Below are 22,503 nucleotides of genomic sequence, written 5' to 3'. Positions count from 1 at the left end.
CCTGGAGAGGAGGCAACTTAAAGGGGAGAAGGTGTTCTGGCCAGAGATCACAATGGAGCAACTACTGCTTGTGAAAGTAAGCCACCTGCATTTGTTGGCTCTACATTGCAAAAAACCTTAGGATTTAGAAATCTGTGTGGTGGAATGTTTCTTGAGATGGTTCCATAAAGATTCAGTAATGTGGTCTCTTGGGTTGCCTCTGTAGGTTATTCCTGCTGGGGTATTTTTTTTTTGCCCTTCAATTAAGGTAGCTTTGTTTTTGTCTTCCCTTTGGGCTAAGATTATACTTAAAGAGTGCCATCCAAGCACCTCAGTAGGTAGTAGTTTAAGGGTTAAAAGTCTGGGCTGAAATCTTGCCTATAGTTCTGTAGTGGATAAGTACCTACCTCTGTTGGTGAGGATTCAAATGGCTCGATAGTTCATATATCTAGAACAGTGCCTGGCACATACTATAGTGCCCAATAAATTACAGCTGTTACTTAGCAATTTGTTTCAAAAGCCTTTCCCCAAAATGTTTAGAGATACCTTTGCAAGTTTTTCTTACGGTCCACTGTGGAAAATTTTATTGAAGGAAAGAAGGACAGCTAAAGTGGGAATGGAAGGAAAGGGAGACACCAGTGGGGGAGTCAGTTTGGCAACAAAACACACATTTTTTTCCTTTTGAAGTAGGGGCTTAAACTCATGACCCTGAGATAAAGACCTGAGCTGAGACAGAGTCAGACACTTAATCAATGAGCCACAGGAGCCACAACAAAATACGTTTTAAAGAAGGTTTTTTAGTGTAGTCTAGGTTGCTGCCAGCTGAAGTAAGACGGTGCCTGTGGGATTTATCTTGGTCTTTAAATCTGAAGTCCACTGATAAAACCCAAGCTCTTTCTTCTCAGGCAGGAGCTGTGTGATCATGCAGTCAGGAATACAGGCCAGCCCCTGACCCAGGGAAGCAATAGAGATGGTATGAAAACGAGGTCCACCAATCTCCTGCAGGTTTACCATAGCCACAGCCCATGCTAAGTCTGAGAGGGGGCGTTCCCACACTTCAATGTTGTCTTCCTGAAAAGTAAGCCAAGAAAATAGGTGTGAGAGCTTGGTAACAGGAAGAAGCTTCCTTTTTGGTAGTGGCATTCAGTATTATTGTCAGAAATACTGAGCACTTCTGGGAAAAATTAAAATCCTACAGCATGCTTTGGAAATAAGGTAATGGTCAGCAAAAAAAGGAGCCTCATTACTGATTATAACATGAAGATTAAAAGTAAATATTCTCAAAAGATGAGTGCACATCCTCTTATTTAACAGATTTAGGCCCAGGACAATGGTGGTACTTGGGCATAAAGCCATTCCATCTTAAAACACACAAACATTTGGATGAACTGTAAACTAGAAGGCAAGAGTATGTTCCTGGCCAATTCCTATTTTCTCCCATAGAACATTATTTACTGTACCTTTCTAAGCCGGTACCCCTGCTTGCCCAAGGGGTCTTGGTTGATGGCTATTACATCCTTATTCTGAAGGAGGGCTTTGGCTTGAGGGCTGATGTGTCGGAGGTCATTGGACATGAGTAATGGAGCGGCCATGATAGCCCACAGGGCCATCTGAGTTACCTGCTGATCCCAGCTGAGGCCAAAGTTACCAATCACTAACTGGAACAAAGAAGAGCAAGAATTTAAATTAAAAAAAAAATGAAACATTTTCAAAGTTACCTAGACATAAGCCACTTTTATGGCACCCTGCTCTGAGTACTGTCAGGTAAGGCCTGCTTCCAGGAATTTTCCCTTCTGATTTACCTTGAAAAATCAAATAGGAAACAGGTCCACTGCATGGGCTCGAACAGGGAGAGCTCAGGTTCTTACCATATCTGGGTCATTCCAACCCCCTGGTCCTGCGACATCAACAATGCTCTTCTGGTTAGAAGATGTCCAGGCCAAGATACTCTTTACACTTTGCCAAGAATCATAAACATCCTCAAAGTTTCTCCAGTGATTGCAGTACTGTCGGATTTCTGTGTAATTGGGCTGTGAAAACAGACATAACTCTTTTATTTACTTTCTACTACCATTCTTGCAACATGTAAACAGTCAAGTTTAAAGGAGGCACCTATAGCCTCTTTAGTGTACAGATTAAAGGTATCCTATGAGAAGAGCTAAATCCCTATTATAATGTAATTTCACTGTAAGAAGTCTACTTCAGAAGTAGGCCATATAACTTAAAATCTCTCCTTTAAATGGCTTTAACACTGTTTATGCTGGAAATTTGCCAAATGGTAACTAAGTATCGGGATTATGAAGATTTTAACTTTTTTCACAACTTACTGGATTTTCACACTTTCTTAAAATGGACATGTATCACTTCTGTAATCAAATAATTAAAATGATCTGTGTAAGTAAAAATAAAGGCTGCAAAATTACATAGGACAAATAAGCATAGGATAAGGCAATCTGAATCCGAGGTACATAATTTATTAATGGAACAAATACAAGTTTGTAGATAGGGAGAGAGAATATCAGGTTTCTGATGCTGAGAAAGGGGAGAGTATTTTGCAGAGATTAGAAGCAAAGAACAGGGATTCATTCTATAAGTAATTATTAAACACTTACCATAAGCTAGGGATACAGTGATAAAGTCAGACAAGGTCCCTGCCCTCCTGGAGCTTACATTCTAGTGGGGGAGACAGACAATAAGCCAGTAAACAAATAATTCCATACAGTGCTAAGTTCTTACAAGGAAATTCAGCTGATTAATATGATAAAGAATAAATGGATAGAGGGCTATTTTAGAGTACAGAATTGCTGCTTGAATATGTAGCATTTGTTTTGAGACTTAAACGTTAAAAGGAGACAGCCATTTAGAAATCTTGGATGGGGTGCCTGGGTGGCTCAGTGGGTTAAGCCGCTGCCTTCAGCTCAGGTCATGATCTCAGAGTCCTGGGATCGAGCCCCGCATCGGGCTCTCTGCTCAGCAGGGAGCCTGCTTCCTCCTCTCTCTCTGCCTGCCTCTCTGCCTGCTTGTGATCTCTCTGTCAAATAAATAAATAAAATCTTTAAAAATAAAAATAAAAATAAAAATCTTGGATGAAGAATGTACCAGGCAGAAAACAAAACGCAAGTGTAAAGTTCCTGGGGCAGCAGCAGGCTTGTGTGTTTGAGGGAAAGAAAGAAAACCCAGTGCAGTCATGGAAAGAGGGAGGGGAGGCTGGAGGCAGGCCAGGACCACATCAGTGGAGTGTGATTTTATTCCAAATGCAATGGGAAACCAGTTAAGGCTTTTTTCAGCAGGGGAGTGAGGATTTACATTTTAACAAGATCACTGTGGTGCTGCTTGGAAAATTGATGGCAGGATGGTGGAGATGAACTAGGCTGAGCCGAGACGATAGTGGCTGGAAGTCCAGGGTGGATGCAACAGAGATGGAAAGAAATGGGCTGATTCGGGATGTGTTTTGTAGATAGTACTGATAGGATTGCTGGCGAATAGGCTGTGAACTGCAGGACAAAGGGAAGAATAAAAAATGACCGATTTCTGAGATTAGAATTCAATTACAGCAGGGGAGAGGGTGAGAAGTGGCTGGATCCTGAGAGAGATTGTAGGATGAGCCTGTTAAATAAGACTGGACGTTGAAAGAGACCCTTCAGTCTCCTTTGTTCTCAAGTTCTGAAAATCTATCAGCAAGGCTCTGTTGGACTGTGTGCTCACTAGCTCACCTTACGAAAAGGCCACATATAAAGGGGCCACTCACAGGAATACACAATGCTTCTGCCAGTCCTGTTCAGGGCCAAGGACATATGCTTATAACCTGTATGAGAAAACAATGGGTAAAGTAAGGGAAAGAAAGGAATTTCCAGGGGCGTTGTGTATTTTAAAAAGAGGCTGCCTGGAAGGGCCGTGGTTATATTTTCAACCAGGAGCAGTGATGGGTGGCTGCTCTGTGATTAAATTGTGTTTAGTACCTCCCAGACTGCTGGGATTGTTCTCAGGAAGTAGTGTGGGATGGCGCATATACCGAAGAAAGGGAGGAATGTAGATGCTCTTTTCTCTGGAACTGACATTCCAGATGCTCTCCCAAGTGATGTTATGGGAAGTTATAATTACTATTTGTAATAAACTCGGAGCCCTCCTGAATGAACCGTGCACATTATTAGCCATGATTTGGCATGCATGGATTTTACATGCATGCATGCATGAAGGAATGCATGGACAAACTGAAAGAAAAGAGGTAGGAGCTCTGGCACATTGAGAATAATTATTCCCGGTGTTGTGACTAAGCATTTAAAATGTGATGATGAGCTCTTTGGAATGCTCCAGTTACCCTGGCCTCCAAGTTGCTTCCTTTGCTCATGGGTAAATCATACCTTTTTCCAAATGTTCCACGCTGTCACAGTAACAACCATCAAATTTTAGCAGATCTACTCCCCAGTCAGCAAAGGTCTTGGCATCAATGTCATAGTGTCCAAAACTCCCAGGGAAGCCTGCACAGGTTTTATTTCCAACATCTGCATAAATTCCTAGCTTCAGTCCTTTGCTATGGACCTGAAATGAGAGGAAAGGATCACCACAATAGAAGGGCAATCATGAATTAGAGAGAACCACTCTAGGCTGGGGGCACAGATAAGTATATTTCACTAGGTATCAGGGGCTTTTTTTTCACAAACCCCCAAAATTATCCAGATGAGTTAGCTGGGAGACAAAGTCTCCAATGCTGCTGAGTTCAAACTACATATGTAGGTTATGATACAGAACTAAAGGGAAAGCTGTCACTCTCATCTTTTTCTAATGGGATCCTAAAAGTTACCTTTCCATGGCAGTGATACAATTATCTGGACAAAGACTCTCACCATGACCATACCTTGGGCTCTTCTGTGCCCTCTTTTCAAGTAGGTCTCACACTGTTTCAGCAAGAATCCTCCTAAGTCATCGCCTTACCCTTGATATCTAATCAAGTTCCTCATCCCCCTGCTCTTCATGTCTAACTCCTTGGTGGGCCTGCCTTTAGAGAGAATCCTCTTGCCCTTGATGTCTCCTCTTGGTAATTTTCCATCCACTGACCCCCTCAAGTCTGCTCACTGACTATAAAACCCCACTCGTCTTTGTTGTATTTGAAATTGATCTTGGCTCTTTCCCCTGTTACAGTAGTTCTGAACATATCTGTCTTCATTGCCTTTAACTAGCATCCAGCTCTGTTACTCCTTAATTTCCAGAATATATTCCTTCTGTCTTCTACTTTATACTTACAATTGTAATAGCTTCACAAAGCATATGGAAATATATGCACACATGTCAAGAACCAAGTTCCCTTTTCCTGCTAGAGAATTCAGTGGTTTCAGCAAAAGGAGAACTTCTTCAAGACTGGCCTCAAGTGCTACTGAAAAACAAGGATCTGCCGATGGAATGAAAATTCCATCTGAGAAACCTTACAATTTGATATTCAGATAATAGATGCTATTTTACTTTCTCAGTTTTTCTGAATAAGCTTCTGTACAAAAGTGCTTACAGTCTCCTGAATGAAAGAGCATTATCTGTAAACTCACATAATCAGCAAGGCCTCGGATCCCACTTGGAAAGCGTTTAGGGTCTGCCTGAAGTCTGCCTTTTGAATCCCTTTTGGGAGCCATCCAACAGTCATCAATGCAGAGGTACTCATAACCTACATCCTTCCAGCCATCTGACTCCATGAGTTCTGCCATCTGCATGAAGAGCTTCTCACTGAAAGAGAAATTCCAAAAATTGCTGTAATTCATTGAACAAATAATAAGGCATCTTTTGCTTTTGCAAGTTTTTTTTTTTCAACCCAGTTACTACCCAGTTCAGTAGTAATCAGCAAGGTAAAATGGACTGAGGCCTTTTTTTTATTTCCCCCTGGCCAAATACTTCCATCCTAAGAACCTCAAACAATTAGGAATGAGAAATACATGAAATTGAAAAGATAATTAGAACTAAGAAGAAAGTTCAGTAAAGTAAGAAACCACAAAATTACTATAATCAACAGCTTCTTAGATATTAACAATAGCCTGTTTGGGAAAAAAGAAAACAACAACAAGATACCATGCACAAGAGCAACCAAAAAAACAACAGAAAAACCTAAAACACCTAGAGATAAATTTAAGACATGTGCAGGATCCATATGAATAAAACTATGATGTTCCCAAATGATTTCAGTAAATGGAGAGATGTTATTTTGCTCTGGGATAAGAAAACTCAATATTAAAACACAGTTTATACATTGTTTAAAATAGGCTCAACGCCAGTGTGGATCCCAACGTGGTACTTGAACTCACGACCCTGAGATCAAGACCTCAGCTGAGATCAAAAGTAGGATGCTTAATCCTACTGAGCCACCCAGGCATCTCTTATACATTTAACAAAATCCTGAACAAACCCAAAAAGGACTTTTTTAATAAAAGATTTTATTTATTTATTTGACAGAGAGAGAGAGAGAGAGAGATATCACAAGTAGGCAGGCAGAAAGAGAGGGGGAAGCAGGCTCCCTGCCAAGCAGGGAGCCCGATGCGGGGCTCCATCCCAGGACCCTGAGATCATGACCTGAGCCAAAGGCAGAGGCTCAACCCAATGAGCCACCCAGGTGCCCCCCCAAAGGACTTTTTAAGGAACTTGGCAACATGGTTCAAAATTTCACCTGAGAGATAAAACATATGAACATTCTACAAAAGATAAATGAAGCTGGTACAGTACCAGTAGCATTAGAATACACAAATCAATGGAATTAAAGAGAAAGTTCTGAAAGAGATCCTTCCAGCCATCTGGTACCATGGAATCTAGTATATACATATTTTAAAAGATTTTATTTATTTATTGAGAGAAAGAGTGAGAGCACATGCACGGGTGCACAAGGAGGAGAGGGGTGGACAGAGAGGGAGAAGCAGGGTCCTCACTGACCCTGGAATCCTCACCTGAGCTGAAGGCAGACCCTTAACTGACTGAGTCAACCAGGTATCCCAGGAATTTAGTATATATCAAATGTGGCTTTCTTTATAGGAAAATAAGGTCCAGGTGCATTAACGTTTAAATATTTTAAAAATCCATTTTAAAAAAACTACTAGAAAATGTAGGTGACTATATTATCTTCGGGTAGGTAAAGACTTTCTCAACATGATGTCAGAGCCAGAACTCATAAAAACCAACATAAGCTGGAACCACCATTTTCATAATATATGCTACACCAAACACCCATACACACACAACCCCAAAACCAAACCCAAAACATTTCAACTAAAAAATAATTAAGTGGAAATAAAAACACCAGATTGGCAAAGTTTTAAAAGAATGACAAAAATGCAGCATTGGCCAGGGTGTGGGGAAATAGTCATTCTCATACACTGTTCTTGGGAATGCACATTTGTAAAACTCTTGGGGAGGATAGTTTGATATGTAACAAAATAGTTTGATATGTAACATACCTTTGGATCCAGTAATTACACTTTTAGGAAAGAATCTTACAATGTAAAAGGATGGTTAACACAGCTTCACAATAATAAAAAAAATTTGAAGAGCTTGAATAGCTATCAAGAGGAGGTTGCTTAAATAAATTATATACATATAATTTGAATTTGTGAAGCGCTTATTCTGTGCTAGGAAAACTTCATTTTCATTATACTTTTCTTTACTATCTACATTTTTTTGCATTTTCATGCATTAGTTTTATTACCACATACAAAAATAAACCCACCACTGCTTAGAAAAAAAAGGAAAAGACAAAAAGAAATATGTGATGGGAAGTACATTCAGCATCCTTGTATTAAGCCACCACAGCTTTGAACTGTGCCTGTAAGCATCTGTGATTTATCTCCATTTATTTTGTGCACCAAAGCCAAGAGAGGTTATATTTTGGGCCTGGGAATGCTCACAAAATTTTCCATATAAATTAATGGTAATTCTTCACTTTAAGCCATTTCCGCTTATGGAACACTCAACTTTTGGACAGCAGGGGAAGCCTTCATAAAGTTCCTCCACGTCAATCTTCTAGCCAGATGCCACTGGCTAGGGTGGCTGGGGGTGGGGTATTTCAGAGACTCCCTGGTCCTTCTAAACTTCCTCCAGTTACAGCCAAGGAACCCCTGGCCCCAAAAGCAGAAGAAACAGCACGTGTCTTAGTCCTCTGTCTCTCCTACTCACCCCAGCTGTGGTCACTACCAGTGCGTGGCAGACAGAGGCAGAACAGCGGTTCACAAGAAGGGCCTGAACAGAACTGGATGGTGAATGGATCAAGTTCCTAGTTGGGTGATCCAGCACGGAGAGATGGAGAAGCAGGGGCTGCTGACCCGACTCCTACCGCAGGAGGGGTCACGCCAGAGAAGGTTTAGTTCTCGTTTACAACCAGGGCAGTTTGCTGGGGATAAAAAAGCAGCAGCAGTAGGGGGTTCCCTCCCTCAGGCTCAAATGTTCTCTCTGCGACCCTCTATCCTCCCAAACAGAGAAGACAAACTCACGGAAAGGCCAATGCAAGGGGGTACTCAATATCTCTTATACCTGATACAGGAATCCGGCTCTTCTTGGCAGTCAGTGTTGCACATGAAGCGCTCCCAGTGCAACCAGCCCATGGTAGGAGTCATCGCCAAGCCATTGTCCAGGGTCCTGGCACCAGGGAAGCTCCAGAGAACCAGGGCCAGGAAGCGAAGTGCTGGAAGGAAGGAAGGAAGGAAGCCAGGAAGGGAGCCTGACTGCGGCACTTGGCTTTTCAGCTTCATCGCCACTGTAATGCAGTACAAATTTCCGCCGGTAATCTGGGCTTTTAAGTTTAACTTTAGAAGCGGACCAATCACCGGTGAGTTATTAAATACTGACGTTATTGTTTCTCAGGCAACTGGGACGGTTATCCCCAGAGGCGGACCAATGATCAGTCACGTAAAACACACCGCAACCAATCACACTCTGCCTTTCTCGATATTGGCCCGCCCTGTTTCTATACCAGAAGGAAGTGCGGCACTTTAGAGATACCGAGTCTAAGCCGAGAGTTGCTCACGTGACCGAGATCTCACATGACGTAGGCGATCACGTGACCAGTCGCTTACGTGAGCAGAAGTAGTTCTGGTCGTCGTCTACCGTCTCGCTATAGCCGTTTGAGGGAAGAAGGAGGAAAATTATCCGGTATCGTTAGAGGTTGGTGTGTGGGTGGAAACTGGGGGCCCGAGGGTGGGGATGCTGAAGACTAAAGTAGGATCCGCGGGCAGCCTCCGCCTTTTTCGTTCCCTGCTTTCCCCTCCCCCGCTCCCCCCCCTCCCCGCCCAGTGCCGGGAAGCCGCCTTTGCTGCGCCTGGTGGGGAAATGGTGGACGTTCGTGACTGTGTGTGTGTTTTTGTGTATCTGTCTGTTTGGGCGGGTCTCAGGGGACCCTTAAGAGAAACTCTGAGGTGAAAACGCTTGAAAACCACGTCCCTGGATAAGGAAAAACAAATGTTGAGACCAGTGGCTGGAGTGCCGGTCCATCCATTCAGGCACTTAGTTCCCACTGATTGTCTGTCTGTAGGGGGAGGCACCAAGTGAATTATATCTGTAGAGTCGCATCTAGGCAGATGCTGCGTGCCTGACAGAGGCGCTCAATAAATGTTTCTACTAAATTGAACATTTAAATAACGTCTGTTTTTCTACTTACCATAACAAACTACATGTTCAGTTTTGGACATTCAAAAAATAACTGTATGCTATACATTTTTAAAAAATTACACGTATTTAATCACCGGGAGATAGGTACTCAGCATTTTGGTGTATAAAAAGTATGTGTATAACACACGTATAAATACACAGTTTCTTAACCCACAAATGGAATCCTGGTTTCTACTTTAGCAACTTAGTACTGGTGGCCTTCCCAGGAGATACAGTAATGAAGCAGAACCTCCCTGCCACTATAGAGGGGATGTTAATTTCTAGAGTGCTTCAGGCATGCAAAAAACCAGTCCATAAAACATCACTCAAGCCTGAAGATGGTTTATAGGGAGACTGTTATTTGTAGATGCAGTGTGCCAGGCATATAATAGGCAATTAATAAATGTTTGTTGACTCCTCAGTGTAGTTTTATGGCAGTTATTACACTTTGTACTTTGTTTCCAAGAGGTCCAGTGTTTCCAGACCATGTCAGATAAGCCATCCACATATACAAAATTAGAAAACTTTATAAAAGCAAACATTTAAATTTAATTTTTTGCTAAAATAAAATTAATGTGTACAGAAAATTAAGAATGCACAAGAAATTGAAAAAATAACATTGAAAAAGCCAGAAACCTGCCACTATTAACATTTGCTGCATTCCCCATGTATATATATATTTCTAACATTTTGTTCCAATGACAGTGATTTTTAAAAATTAAAACTGTTAAAGAAGTATCTTGGGTAAAGAGTGAAAATTTACCTCACTCTACCCTCTAGTTCCTTTTTTCTCAGAAAACAAACTTGTATTATGTGCTTTCAGATCCTCTGTGCATTTACGTGCATAATACGTGCATGCTTATATTTTAAAATAAGTAGGATCATAACTATGCACATTTTATTTAATACATTTTGGAAATCTTCCTAGGTCAGGGCAGATCTTTTTCCTTAACAGCTGCATAGGATTCCATTTTAAGGATACAGTATATTGTAATTCATTCAACCATTTCCCTATTGATGAATAGTTAGGTTCCTAATTTTCAGCCATTACTAACAGTGCAGTAGCAGTGAACATAATATGAGTATTTCTGTTGACCAGGTTCCTGGAAGGAATTTTAGTAGGGTCAAAGGATGTGTGAACATATATATATATTTTTTCTACCTAGTTGAGATTATGATGCAGCCATGATTTTGGTTCATAAGATTATCGCATATGTATTTCCTCATGTTATTAAATATTTGTATAATTTTAAAATTAAGTAAAATTAAAATTAATTTTTAAATAAGTAATACTTTCTTAATAAAATACCTTTTGAAGAATATATAGCTCCATAAATCTTCGAATTTCAGGTCATCTCTTAGGGCACATAATCTGAATGGATTTACTGTATCAAAAAGTGTGATACATGTTTCCAAATTGCTTTCCAGAAATATTGTATCGACTTTCACTCTTCTAGAAGTTTTCAAGAACCCTGAATATTAGCATTGGCTTATCCTTACTGTTTAATTTTTATTGTCTTGGTGGGTGAAAAATATTGATTAATTCTGGTTTTAACTTGGATTTCTGATGATTGATGAGGTTTGAACATTTCCTAGACAACTCTCCTGTATCCTCACATCTATATTTCCCCTGTATTTAATCTGTTACCAAGTCCCGCAGAATCCACTGCTTTCTTTTTAAATTTTTACTTTATATTTTTTTAAGATTTTGTTTATTTGAGAGAGTGCGTGCACAAGCGGAGGGGTGGGGGAGGATAGAGGGAGAGGGAGAAGCAGACTCCCCACTGAGCAGAGAGCCTGACCAGGCGAGGTTCCGTCCCAGGACCCTGAGATCATGACCAGAGCTGAAGGCAGCCAGTTAACCCACGGAGCCACCTTGGTGCTCTCCTTTTTTAAAACTACTGTTGTCTTAGGGTGCCTGTTAAGCCTCTGCCGCCTTCTCCGGTCCTGATGTGGGGGGTGGGTCATCTCTCAGTGGGAACCCTGCTTTTCTTTGCCCCCTGCCTGCTGCTCCCCCTGCTTGAGCTCACATGCTCGCTCTCTCTCTCTCTCTCTCTCTGTCAGATAAGATCTTAAAAAAGCAAACAAAAAAAACTGCTGTTGCCTTAGGTGAATCCCTTATGTCTGCCTCAAAGTGACTAGGTTTCTAGCTGATCTTGCTGGTGTCATACCAGCCCCCTCTGTTTGAGTTCCACACTGTTGCCAGGGTGATCTGTTATTTGAAAGGGCTTTGATTACATCACTTTCCTCCCCTCACTCCCCTGCCCACTTCCCTCTCCTCACTCCCTTACCCTCTCCCCTACCCTCACTCCCCTGCCCTCACTCCCCTGTTTAAAATCCTTAGAAGGACCTTAGTGTTTGTCTATCAAGTTAGGTCTTTGGGATCTTATGTCTGCCTTGCCAGCCTTACCTCTCGCTGAGCCTCATCCTGTTTTATGCTCCATCTGTAATTTTTAAAATTTACTTGTGGATCCCTGAACTGGTGAGTCTGTTTTATTTAACAATTCTGTGCCAACTGTTAGAATTGACCAATTAGTCCCTGTTTTATACCACCTTTTCACCTTGCCCAGAATTTTGTCATAGTAGGGATACTGTTTATTTGCCCGTTTGCCTTTAGGTAAAGATGTATAATGCCCCTGTAGGACCATAAACCCTTTCTGGGCTTATTGATGCTTGTATCCCAAAGACAAGTACTGGACTTCACAGTTAAAAAATATAAAAGGAGGGCGCCTGGGTGGCTCAGTGGGTTAAGCCGCTGCCTTCGGCTCAGGTCATGATCTCAGGGTCCTGGGATCGAGTCCCGCATCGGGCTCTCTGCTCAGCAGGGAGCCTGCTTCCCTCTCTCTCTCTCTCTCTCTCTCTCTCTCTGCCTGCCTCTCTGTCTACTTGTGATCTCTCTCTGTCAAATAAATAAAAATCTTTAAAAATATATATATAAAAGGAAAGTGTGAATTACCCATAATGACTTTTTTCCATTTATCTCTTAGGCCTTAATATTTCCGTGATTTTACTAATTGGCATGAGTTTTTAATATAATAAGGATAGTAATGTATTGGTGTAAGTATTTTTTCAGGTGTTTTGTATTGTCTTTTAATTCTGTTGAATCTTATCTTTGATGTAATGAAGTTTTTCATTTTTATGTAATCAGGGATAACCATCTTGTATTTGTTCACATCTTCCAGTGATTTTGTTGCTGTTAGTTTTTATGCTTTTATGTTCTGTGATGTTAATATATGTTCAGTGTAGAAAACTTAGAATATACAGAAATGTTCAAAGAAAATATTCCTTTAGTCAAAAAGTTCCCATAATCCTACTGCCCCAAAACAACTGTTAATGGTATCCAACACATAATAGGTATTGAGTAAATAATGGTTGCATAAACAAAATAAAAATATGGTGTAGTCTTTTTATTTACATGAATGTTTTAGAAAAAAGCAATACATACGAGTTTTACGGTACTAGTTTGCTTTTTTCTCTTACTGTACTGTGAACATTTTTCCATGACAGTAGTCTTCTAATTTTTTTTCAGCTACACCGAAATCGCATTGAGCCAAGCTTGCCAATAAGAGCCCAACAGTCACCATGATGCTGAGCACAGAAGGCAGGGAGGGGTTCGTGGTGAAGGTCAGGGGCCTACCCTGGTCCTGCTCAGCTGATGAAGTGATGCGCTTCTTTTCTGATTGTAAAATCCAAAATGGCACATCAGGTATTCGTTTCATCTACACCAGAGAAGGCAGACCAAGTGGTGAAGCATTTGTCGAACTTGAATCCGAAGATGAAGTGAAATTGGCTTTGAAGAAGGACAGAGAAACCATGGGACACAGATACGTTGAAGTTTTCAAGTCCAACAGTGTTGAAATGGATTGGGTGTTGAAGCATACAGGTCCGAATAGTCCCGATACTGCCAACGATGGCTTCGTCCGGCTTAGAGGACTCCCATTTGGCTGTAGCAAGGAAGAGATTGTTCAGTTCTTTTCTGGGTTGGAAATTGTGCCAAATGGGATGACACTGCCAGTGGACTTTCAGGGGCGGAGCACAGGGGAAGCATTTGTGCAGTTTGCTTCACAGGAGATAGCTGAAAAGGCCTTAAAGAAACACAAGGAAAGAATAGGGCACAGGTACATTGAAATCTTCAAGAGTAGCCGAGCTGAAGTCCGAACCCACTACGACCCCCCTCGAAAGCTCATGGCTATGCAGCGGCCAGGTCCCTATGATAGGCCGGGGGCTGGCAGAGGGTATAATAGTATTGGCAGAGGGGCAGGGTTTGAAAGGATGAGGCGTGGTGCGTATGGTGGAGGGTATGGAGGCTATGATGACTATGGTGGCTATAATGATGGGTATGGCTTTGGGTCTGATAGATTCGGAAGAGACCTCAATTACTGTTTTTCAGGAATGTCTGATCATAGATATGGAGATGGTGGGTCCAGTTTCCAGAGCACCACAGGGCACTGTGTACACATGAGGGGATTACCTTACAGAGCCACTGAGAATGATATTTACAATTTTTTCTCACCTCTTAACCCCATGAGAGTGCACATTGAAATTGGACCTGATGGCCGAGTTACTGGTGAGGCAGATGTTGAATTTGCTACCCATGAAGATGCTGTGGCAGCAATGGCAAAAGACAAAGCTAATATGCAACACAGATATGTGGAGCTCTTCTTGAATTCTACTGCAGGAACAAGTGGGGGCGCATATGACCACAGCTATGTAGAACTCTTTTTGAATTCTACAGCAGGGGCAAGTGGCGGTGCTTATGGTAGTCAAATGATGGGAGGGATGGGCTTATCCAACCAGTCTAGTTATGGGGGTCCTGCTAGTCAGCAGCTGAGTGGTGGCTACGGAGGTGGTTATGGTGGTCAGAGCAGTATGAGTGGATACGACCAAGTTCTTCAGGAAAACTCCAGTGACTATCAGTCAAACCTCGCTTAGGTGAAGGAACACTAAACACCTATTACAGAAATAAAAGCTCTGCATTTATGGGAGTTGTAGAATGAGAGAGATGTCTAGTATATCCAGTATGATTGGTAAATGGGAAATATCATTGATTCTGATCACTCTTGGTCAGCTTTCTCTTTCTTTTTCTTTCTTTCTTTATTTCTTTCTTTCCTTTTTTTAAAGAAAACAAAAAAGTTTAACAGTTTTGCATTACAGGCTTATGATTCATGCTTACTGTAAAGTGGAAGTCAAGGTTTTACAACTTCAAGCTCAGTAATTTTGAACACTGAAGCATTCATCTAGGGTATAATAACAACGTTCAGTATTGACCATAACTGTTAAAACAATTTTCAGCTTTCCTCAAGTTAGTTACGTTGTAGGAGTGTACCTAAGCAGTAAGCGTATTTAGGTTAAAGCAGTTTCACTTATGTTAAATGTTGCTCTTATACCACAATACATTGAAAACTTTGGATGCATGTTGAGAAACATGCTTTTCTGTAAAATTCAAATATAGGAGCTGTGTCTACGATTCAAAGTGAAAACATTTGGCATGTTTGTTAATTCTAGCTTTTTGGTTTAATATCCTGTAAGGCACGTGAGTGTACACTTTTACTTTTTTTTTTTTTTTTTTTTAAGATCTGGGACAGTTTTGAGATGTAATACCAATACCTTAGGAGTTTGGTCATGTTATTTGTATGAGATTCTGAGGCTTTGATTTAAATCTTTCCTTGTATTGTGATTTCCATTAGATGTATTGTACTAAGTGAAACTTGTTAAATAAATCTTCCTTTTAAAAACTGGAAAAATAATCTTGTATGGTGTGACTTTTAAAAAATGTTCTGTTGGATGAACCATTTTTTTTTTATTATGTTCAGTTAGCCAACATACAGTACATCAGTAGTTTTTGATGTAGTGTTCATTAGTTATTGATGTAGTGTTCAACGATTCATTAGTTGCATATAACACCCAGTGCTCATCCCAATACATGCCCTCCTTAATACCCATCACCCAGTTACTGTATCCCCTCATCTCCTTCCCTTCTGTAACCCTCAGTTTGTCTCCTGGAATCCAGAGTCTCTCATGGTTTATCTCCCTCTCTGATTTCTTCCCATTCATATGAACCATTTTTTTAAAGATTTTATTATTTGTGTGAGAGCGCACAAGCAGGGGGAGAGGCAGGCAGAGGGAGAAGCAGACTCCCCACTGAGCAGGGAACCTGATGTGGGACTTGATTCCAGGACACCAGGATCATGACCTGAGCCAAAGGCAGACACTTAGCTGACTGAGCCAGTTAGGCAGCCCAAACCATTTCTCTGATACAAGTCCTCTGCCCTTTAAGTTGTTTTTAATTTTTAAATTTTTATAAATGCACAGTATCTTTATACATACATTATTGCATATATCAGTAATTATTTCTAAACTGTATGTCCAGAAGTGGAATTGCTGAGTCAAAGATACCCACATTTTTTAAGGCAAATTTTGATTTTGCATTATCAGAAAGATTATGGTAGGGTTATGGACATTGGGGAGGGTATGGGCTATGGTGAGTGCTGTGAAATGTGTAAGCCTGATGCTTCATAGACCTGTACCCCTGGGGCAAATAATACATTACATATTAATAAAAATAATTTTAAAAATAGGTTATGGTACTTTGTGTTTGCACCAGGAGTGTATCCCCCCCCCTCCGCCTCAGTGATGCATATTATTATTCTTGGTCTTGGCTAATTTGTTAGTTGAAAAATGGTATCCCATTGCTATTTTAATTTCTGTGCTTAAGATTGAGATGGAGTATTTTTCTGTTTCTAAACCTCTCATTTCCATCTCAATGTCCACAGGACTGTTGAGCTACTTTGGAGACTGGACTTCATCAAGACAGCATTCTCTAAAAGCCAAGAAGTAAAGGCAAATCCCCTTCTTTTCATTTAATCATAAGTGGAAATTTAAGGCGCCTTTATATGTTTTTAAAAAAGAAGGAAGCCTATGTTATATAAATAATTCCGTTTCCTCCATGAATTTATTAATAGTCTCTAACACCCTTTAAGGTTTTTCAGGGCAGTTAAAAGCTTGTTCTTAACCATTGGTTCTCAGAATCTGGTTCCCAGAATCATCTGCAGGGCTTGTAAAAACATTGATTACTGGACCTCACTCCTAGAATTTCTGAAATTCGGTAATTCTGGGTTTGTGTTTAGGAATCTGCTGATGCTCTTGGTCTCAATGACCGCATTTGTGGCCCATTCTTCTCTAATAGCCAAAGGCTCAGAATGCCAGCTTTAAGCAACTTCCTTTGTGATTATGTTTGCCTCCCCTAAAATACAGATTGCATATGATTGTTTACAATATCTTGCACCTCCCAGGAGGACTTCAAACGCCTGTGACACCAGGGGTTATCTTACATTTCTGCATATGTAGTTGCTGTTAGCAATTACACCTCTCAGTGATCTTCGGGCCCGGATGCCCTCAGGTCACTACCAGCCGCACCTGAACTTCTACAAGTCGGTTTTGTGATCTCCTGACCAGCCAGGGCATAGATTGTTATCTTTGGCTCTGCTTATAGCTTGGGGCCCAGAGAAGTGCTCTGAGAGGGGAAGCAAATACCAAATTGGTATTACCCATTTATTCAAGGACACTTTTTATTGAGTATCATTTCTAGTAAATCATTCACACTGGGGGTACAGTGAGAGGTAATTTGAGATTCTTTAATGACTTCTAATTTCTGTCACAGCTGCCAGAAGAGCGAGAAATCCATTTTGGCTCATGTCATACTGAGCCAGTCATTACCTTGCCCTCCCAAGTGACTTCAGGAAGCCTTAGGGAGTTGACAAGTAGGTGTTTTTGCTTTCTACGTTGCTCAATTTTCCAGAATGTTCTGTAAGTATGAGCATAGATTCTCCAGTTAGCCACTAGATGGCACCAAATGCCAGGAAAGGACTGGCAGAGACCTGTGCTCAAAGGTGTTTGTGGCTCTTGTTGGGTAAGGAAACTCCCAAACATTTAGGGAAGAGAGAGAGAGAGAGAAAGATGGATCCTGGATAAGTTCAGCAGTCAGCACTAGAGGTGTGGAAAGGGACAGCAGTGACTGTGAGGGGAGCAACGCTGATGTACACACAAACACACACACACCCTTCTAACTCTCAAATCTAACACCCTAACACTACCCAGGAAAGTTCGCTGGGAGGTAAAGTAGGAAACCCACCCATAGCTCCCCAACCACCAAACCAGGGGATTTATTTTAGACTGTAACCTGAGAGCTACTTGGCAGGCCCAGGCTGAAAGTCTGCAGCCACAACAATCATGGCCTAAGGGGGTCTCCGCTGATGGCTGATGTCTGTGGTTTTCAGAGTGTGCTTCCTGCACCAGCATCCTGACCTGGAACTTGTTAGAAATGCAAAGTCTCAGATCCCTCCTAGACTGACTGAATCAGAAACTGGGGGTGACGTCCCAGATCTCCGCAGGTGGTTCTGATGCACAGAACCATTGGCTGATGTAGGCATCCTGTTATTCACCCATTCGTTTGTTTCTGCATTCATTTATCCAAACCTAAAGGAGGTCACTAAACCAGAGACAATCTTAGCTGTACGCCTAGCACAGCTTTATATCTTCCCCTCCCAAACTGGTATGAAAACACATGGCAAATTCACTTACAAAGCAAGGTTCTTTCTCTTCGGGGAGAATTCCTAAGTTGTCAGTAAGAAGGAAGATTTCTCCAAGACAGGCCTCCAGGGCTGTTGCAAGAACAGACTGTCGCTGTTGAAACGACATTCCACTCACTGCACCTGACACTTAGCTGGGAATGTCACAGGGTCTGTTTTACAACCTGCTCTCACAGGGACCAAAATTCAGTCTTGTGAAGGCAAGGCAGTCATGTCCATGGGGTCCCCAGGTTAGCTGGGTCCATGGAGCCCATGCAGAGGGTTAGCTTGTGCTTGGAGTCTGTCTGTGGGAGGCGTCCTCCCCCCTGGCAGCGATCTGCTCAGACAGATGCACAGAATGCACCTCCTGCCAATATCTGAGAATGGCTGTAACTTATTCAGTAATTATTTTGTGAACTATTTACCTATTCCAATGTTCTGTCTGACCAGTATACTAACTAGCACATCTACCTGCATATCATGAGGACCCTTTTCATTCCAGCCCTCCCTCTTCCTGCCAGCCCCCCCGCCCCGCTTCTTTGCAGGGAGCTTCTCTTACACGCGAAGCTGTTACATGTCAATGCCATCCTCACTATAGAGATGCCCAAACTGAGTTTCAGGAAGGGTGAAGACCAATCTTGTGTTTGGGAAAGAAGCAGAATACTGGAGGGGAGGAGGAAGTGACGTTTAACCAGGGAAAGAGGGTATGGCTCAGAGCCGAATAGGATGGTATAAGAGTAGCCGCGTCCTGGGACCTGTGTGGTGAGGGTGGCGGGGACGAGCGCTGAGTCCAACTCCTCCACTCTCGCTGCTCAGCCCGTGGTCCCCTTATCCTACCGCAAGCCTGGCGAGAGGCAAGCAAAGGGTTGAGGGTGGGCGTGAGGCTCAGGAAAGCGGAAAGGGAGTTCGATAAGATTCAAATCCTTCCTTTCCCCTCCCGGTTTCCGGAGACCCTCACTCCACATCCCCCCCCACCCCCCCCTTGTGTTATTTCATTTTTCCGTGGAAGGGAGAGGGGCGAGGCGGCGCGGGTAATGGCTGCCGGCTGGGCGGGGACTGGTGCGGGCGGTAGTGGGGGAGTGGTTAGCGCGGTTTTAGTCGGGGGACCGAAACCCGGGGCGGGGGAGTGGGGTGTTAACGGAGCTCTGAGCCTCGAGCCTAACGCTTCGATAACTGCGGCTGTACTAGTTAAGACTGGTCCGGGCACCTCGTTCCCCCTCCCAGGGCCCTCTCACTTCTTTGGGCCCAGCTGGGAGCTGGGAGCAGGAGGCCACGGCTGAACCGGACTATGGGGCACTGAAGGAACAGCCTCGGAACCTTGCTGGGCGCCCCTTCCGTGGGTCTGTTTCCTGGGGAGTGATGCTTCCTGTGCCCCGAGCTCCTCTGCCCCAGGGCAGCCCTGAGAGCAGGGGGGAGCCCGTCTCTGGTGGGTTGCGGAAAGCCGCTTTGCCAATCTGTGGAGCCCCTTGCCCGGCACACGATAGGCGCTCAATACACCTTGATTTCAGTTGAGTTTTGATTCAACTTTCATGGCCGGTGATTAATCCTTTTCCTTCTGTTTTTGAAACTCCCATTGCCCACTGAATCACGGACAAAGAACCTGCCAACTGCCACGACATCGTATTGGAACTTTATTTTTTTTATTTTTGGAAAGACATATTGCTTTATTATTATTTATTGTGTTATGTTAGTCAGCATACAGTACATCATTAGTTTTTGATGTAGTGTTCATTGATTCATTGTTTGCATATAACACCTAGTGCTCCATGCAATACCTGCCTTCTTTAATACCCACCACGGGGGTAAACCCTTCCCTCCCCCCTTTTCTAGAACCCTCCCTTTGTTTCTGGGAGTCCATAAAAAGTTCTGAAGACAAGTTGCTTATTTTGTTTATTTCTTAACTAAGAGTATTTTGCTCTTTGGCGGTGGGGGGAGAGGGAGGCTTTTCTCTGAAGCAAAGCATTAAAATACCCTGCAGTCTTCCTTGAAACTTCCTCCCACTCATCAGTTCACACCAGTTTGTCTTTTCTTACTTGTTTTTGAGCAAATAATCAGGCTGCACAGTTGTTGCTTGGTGATTCTCAAGTTATTTCAGGTGTGGCCGTTTTGATTTTTGCTTGACTAGTTAGATTGTAGCTTTTTAAAGTTTTTTTTTTAAAAGATTTTATTTATTTACTTGACAGAGAGAGCACAGGCCAGGGGAGTGGCAGGCAGCGGGAGAGGGAGAAGCAGGCTCCCCACTGAGCAGAGAGCCCTGCATGGGGCTTGACCCCAGGACCCTGGGATCATGACCTGAGCTAAAGGCAGAGGCTTAAACATGCAGCCCACTGAGCCACCCAGGAACCCCTAGGCTGTAGTTTTTATCCTTGGGCAAATAGGAGGGTCTTCAAAAGTTCCTATGCAGTGGGAACAGGGGTGATTGACCACAAATGGGCATAAAGGTCTTTTGGAGATAATGAAAACATCCTCAATTCAGATTGTGGTGAAGTCTTGCACAACTCTAAATTTACTCAAAACCATTGAATTGTAGACTTAAAATGGGTGAACTTTGTGAATATAAATTATACCTCAAACAAACTTAAAATGCCTATGGAGTAACAAGTAAAGAATAGTGGAGATATGATATATCTCTATGATATAGACTAGTGGGAACGGTAGGTTATAGTGCTAAAGAAAATACAATGGCCTAAAGGGAGTGACAGGTTTAAATAGGTTTTTCTAACACCTCATTTCACATAGGCCTTAGACTAGAGCCCTGTCTTGGGATTTAATCTGTGACATGCTTTGTTCAGTTTTAGCAAGAAGTTTGCTGTCATCTCCCTGCCCTTGACATCTGATCACCTTGGCCTGCCTTTAGCAAGAATCCCCCTCCCCTTGATGTGTCTTAGTAATTTCCTATACACTGACTCACTCTGTTTTTTGGCTACAAATCTCTACTTGCATTTGTTGTATTCAGAATTGAGCCCACTTCTATATTGAAGTCAGGTTTCCCTCATTATAATAGTACTGAATAAAATCTGTCTTTACCACCTTTAACTAGTGTCTGGTTCTGTTTTTCTTTGACAGAAGGCATTCTCAGAGCTTCTGGTAGTATATAGATCAGTCGGGCCTGCTGGGAGGGCAATTCCTTTTTAAAAGACCACCTAAAATGCCTACCCACCCATTTGTTACGAAATACTTGCTGAGTGCCTACTTATTGCCAGGCACTGTTCTGGGTGCTGAGGAAACAGATGGGAGCAAAAATCATCTACATTGTCCATATTCTCATGGTGCTCATACTCTAATGGAAGAGCCAAATAGCCTGCAAAGAACCATACAAGTGTGCACTTGCATTAAGAGCAAGTACCAGGAAGAATGGGTCCATGGAGTTATGAGAATCTATAAATTAGCAGGATTTGGCTTGGTCAAGGTGGTCAGGAGTGCTGCCCAGAGAACATGATTTTCGAGCTGAGGTGAGGGGTAAAGGTAAAGGAAGAGTAGAGATGAATTAGGTTGGAAATAGGGCTTGGGGAAGAAGGTTTAAAGCTATTTGTTCAGAGATAGTATGGTGAGTAAAAGAGACTGAAAGAATGCCAGTATGGCTGGAGTTCAAGAGAGTGGAAGAGCAGCATTGTGAGAAATGAGACTGTGCCCAGATGTAGGGGTCAGGACATACAGGACCTTGGAAGTCAGCTTGAACCATTTCATCTATATCCTAAGAGCCATTGGAAGCCCCATGGGTTGCAGATAATGAATCAGATTTGTCTTTTGAATACAGTGTGGACAAAGGAGTGGGAAAGGCTCAGAATGTCCTGAGAAGTCCCGTTAGGAACCATTGCAACAATCTAGAGTCAAGGAGATGATAAGCTTGACTACAGTAGTCTTGGTTTAAATGGAGGGAATAGGTATATTTTATTCCCAAGTAATTTCCCAATTACTTGGGAAGTAAAATCCATAAAACTCGGTGATAGACTGGAATTGGGAATGAGGGACAGTGAGAAGTCAAGGAGGACTTCCCAATTTCTGGCCTGTACAACTGGATGTTTGGAGGTATTGATCAGAGAAGCTAGTAAGTTCAAGGATGAAGTTTGTGAGTTTGGTCTTAGATATGCTGTGTTGGAGATGCCTTTGAGAACACCAAGAGAGCCATGCAGATAGCTCAGTGGATGGATCTGGAGCTCAGAAGATGAATCTAACCTGGAGGCATAAATTGCATATGGGTAGTGATTGAAGCCTTGTGCATAGATAACATTGTCCAGGTCAGAGAGTATGAGAGGAAGAATGTAGGAGAGCATAGGATAGAAAGTAGCCTTGAGAAACTCCAGGATTTAATGTGGAGTAGAGGAGGGTCAGCTTGCAAAGAAGATAGGGA

General features: G+C 42.4%; 2 protein-coding genes across 4 annotated transcripts; one reads left to right on the top strand and one right to left on the bottom strand.

Moving 5' to 3' along the window:
* Positions 1–534: 534 nt before the first annotated feature.
* GLA (galactosidase alpha) lies at positions 535–8,733 on the bottom strand. Its single transcript, XM_047715285.1, has 7 exons — positions 8,473–8,733; positions 5,517–5,691; positions 4,341–4,518; positions 3,693–3,784; positions 1,848–2,009; positions 1,440–1,637; positions 535–1,050 (listed from the first exon to the last, which is right to left on the bottom strand). The coding sequence occupies exons 1-7, from the start codon at positions 8,688–8,690 to the stop codon at positions 787–789; spliced, it is 1,287 nt and encodes a 428-aa protein (XP_047571241.1). The 5' UTR covers positions 8,691–8,733; the 3' UTR covers positions 535–786.
* Positions 8,734–8,955: 222 nt separating this feature from the next.
* HNRNPH2 (heterogeneous nuclear ribonucleoprotein H2) lies at positions 8,956–15,153 on the top strand. Of its 3 annotated transcripts, none has more exons than XM_047716358.1 (2): positions 8,956–9,102; positions 13,115–15,153. In XM_047716358.1, exon 2 carries the CDS (start codon positions 13,168–13,170, stop codon positions 14,515–14,517), a length of 1,350 nt encoding a protein of 449 aa, XP_047572314.1. In that variant the 5' UTR covers positions 8,956–9,102; positions 13,115–13,167; the 3' UTR covers positions 14,518–15,153. The 3 variants fall into 3 exon arrangements, with proteins under 3 accessions (XP_047572314.1, XP_047572315.1, XP_047572316.1); XM_047716359.1 differs by having other exon boundaries at positions 8,981–9,090; XM_047716360.1 differs by lacking the exon at positions 8,956–9,102 and adding an exon at positions 11,695–12,067.
* Positions 15,154–22,503: the final 7,350 nt, after the last annotated feature.

This window comes from Lutra lutra, chromosome X (genome assembly GCF_902655055.1).
Source record: "Lutra lutra chromosome X, mLutLut1.2, whole genome shotgun sequence".
NCBI lineage: Eukaryota > Metazoa > Chordata > Mammalia > Carnivora > Mustelidae > Lutra > Lutra lutra.
Note: the sequence above shows the minus strand (reverse complement) of the source record. Positions and strands in the feature narration are given on the sequence as shown.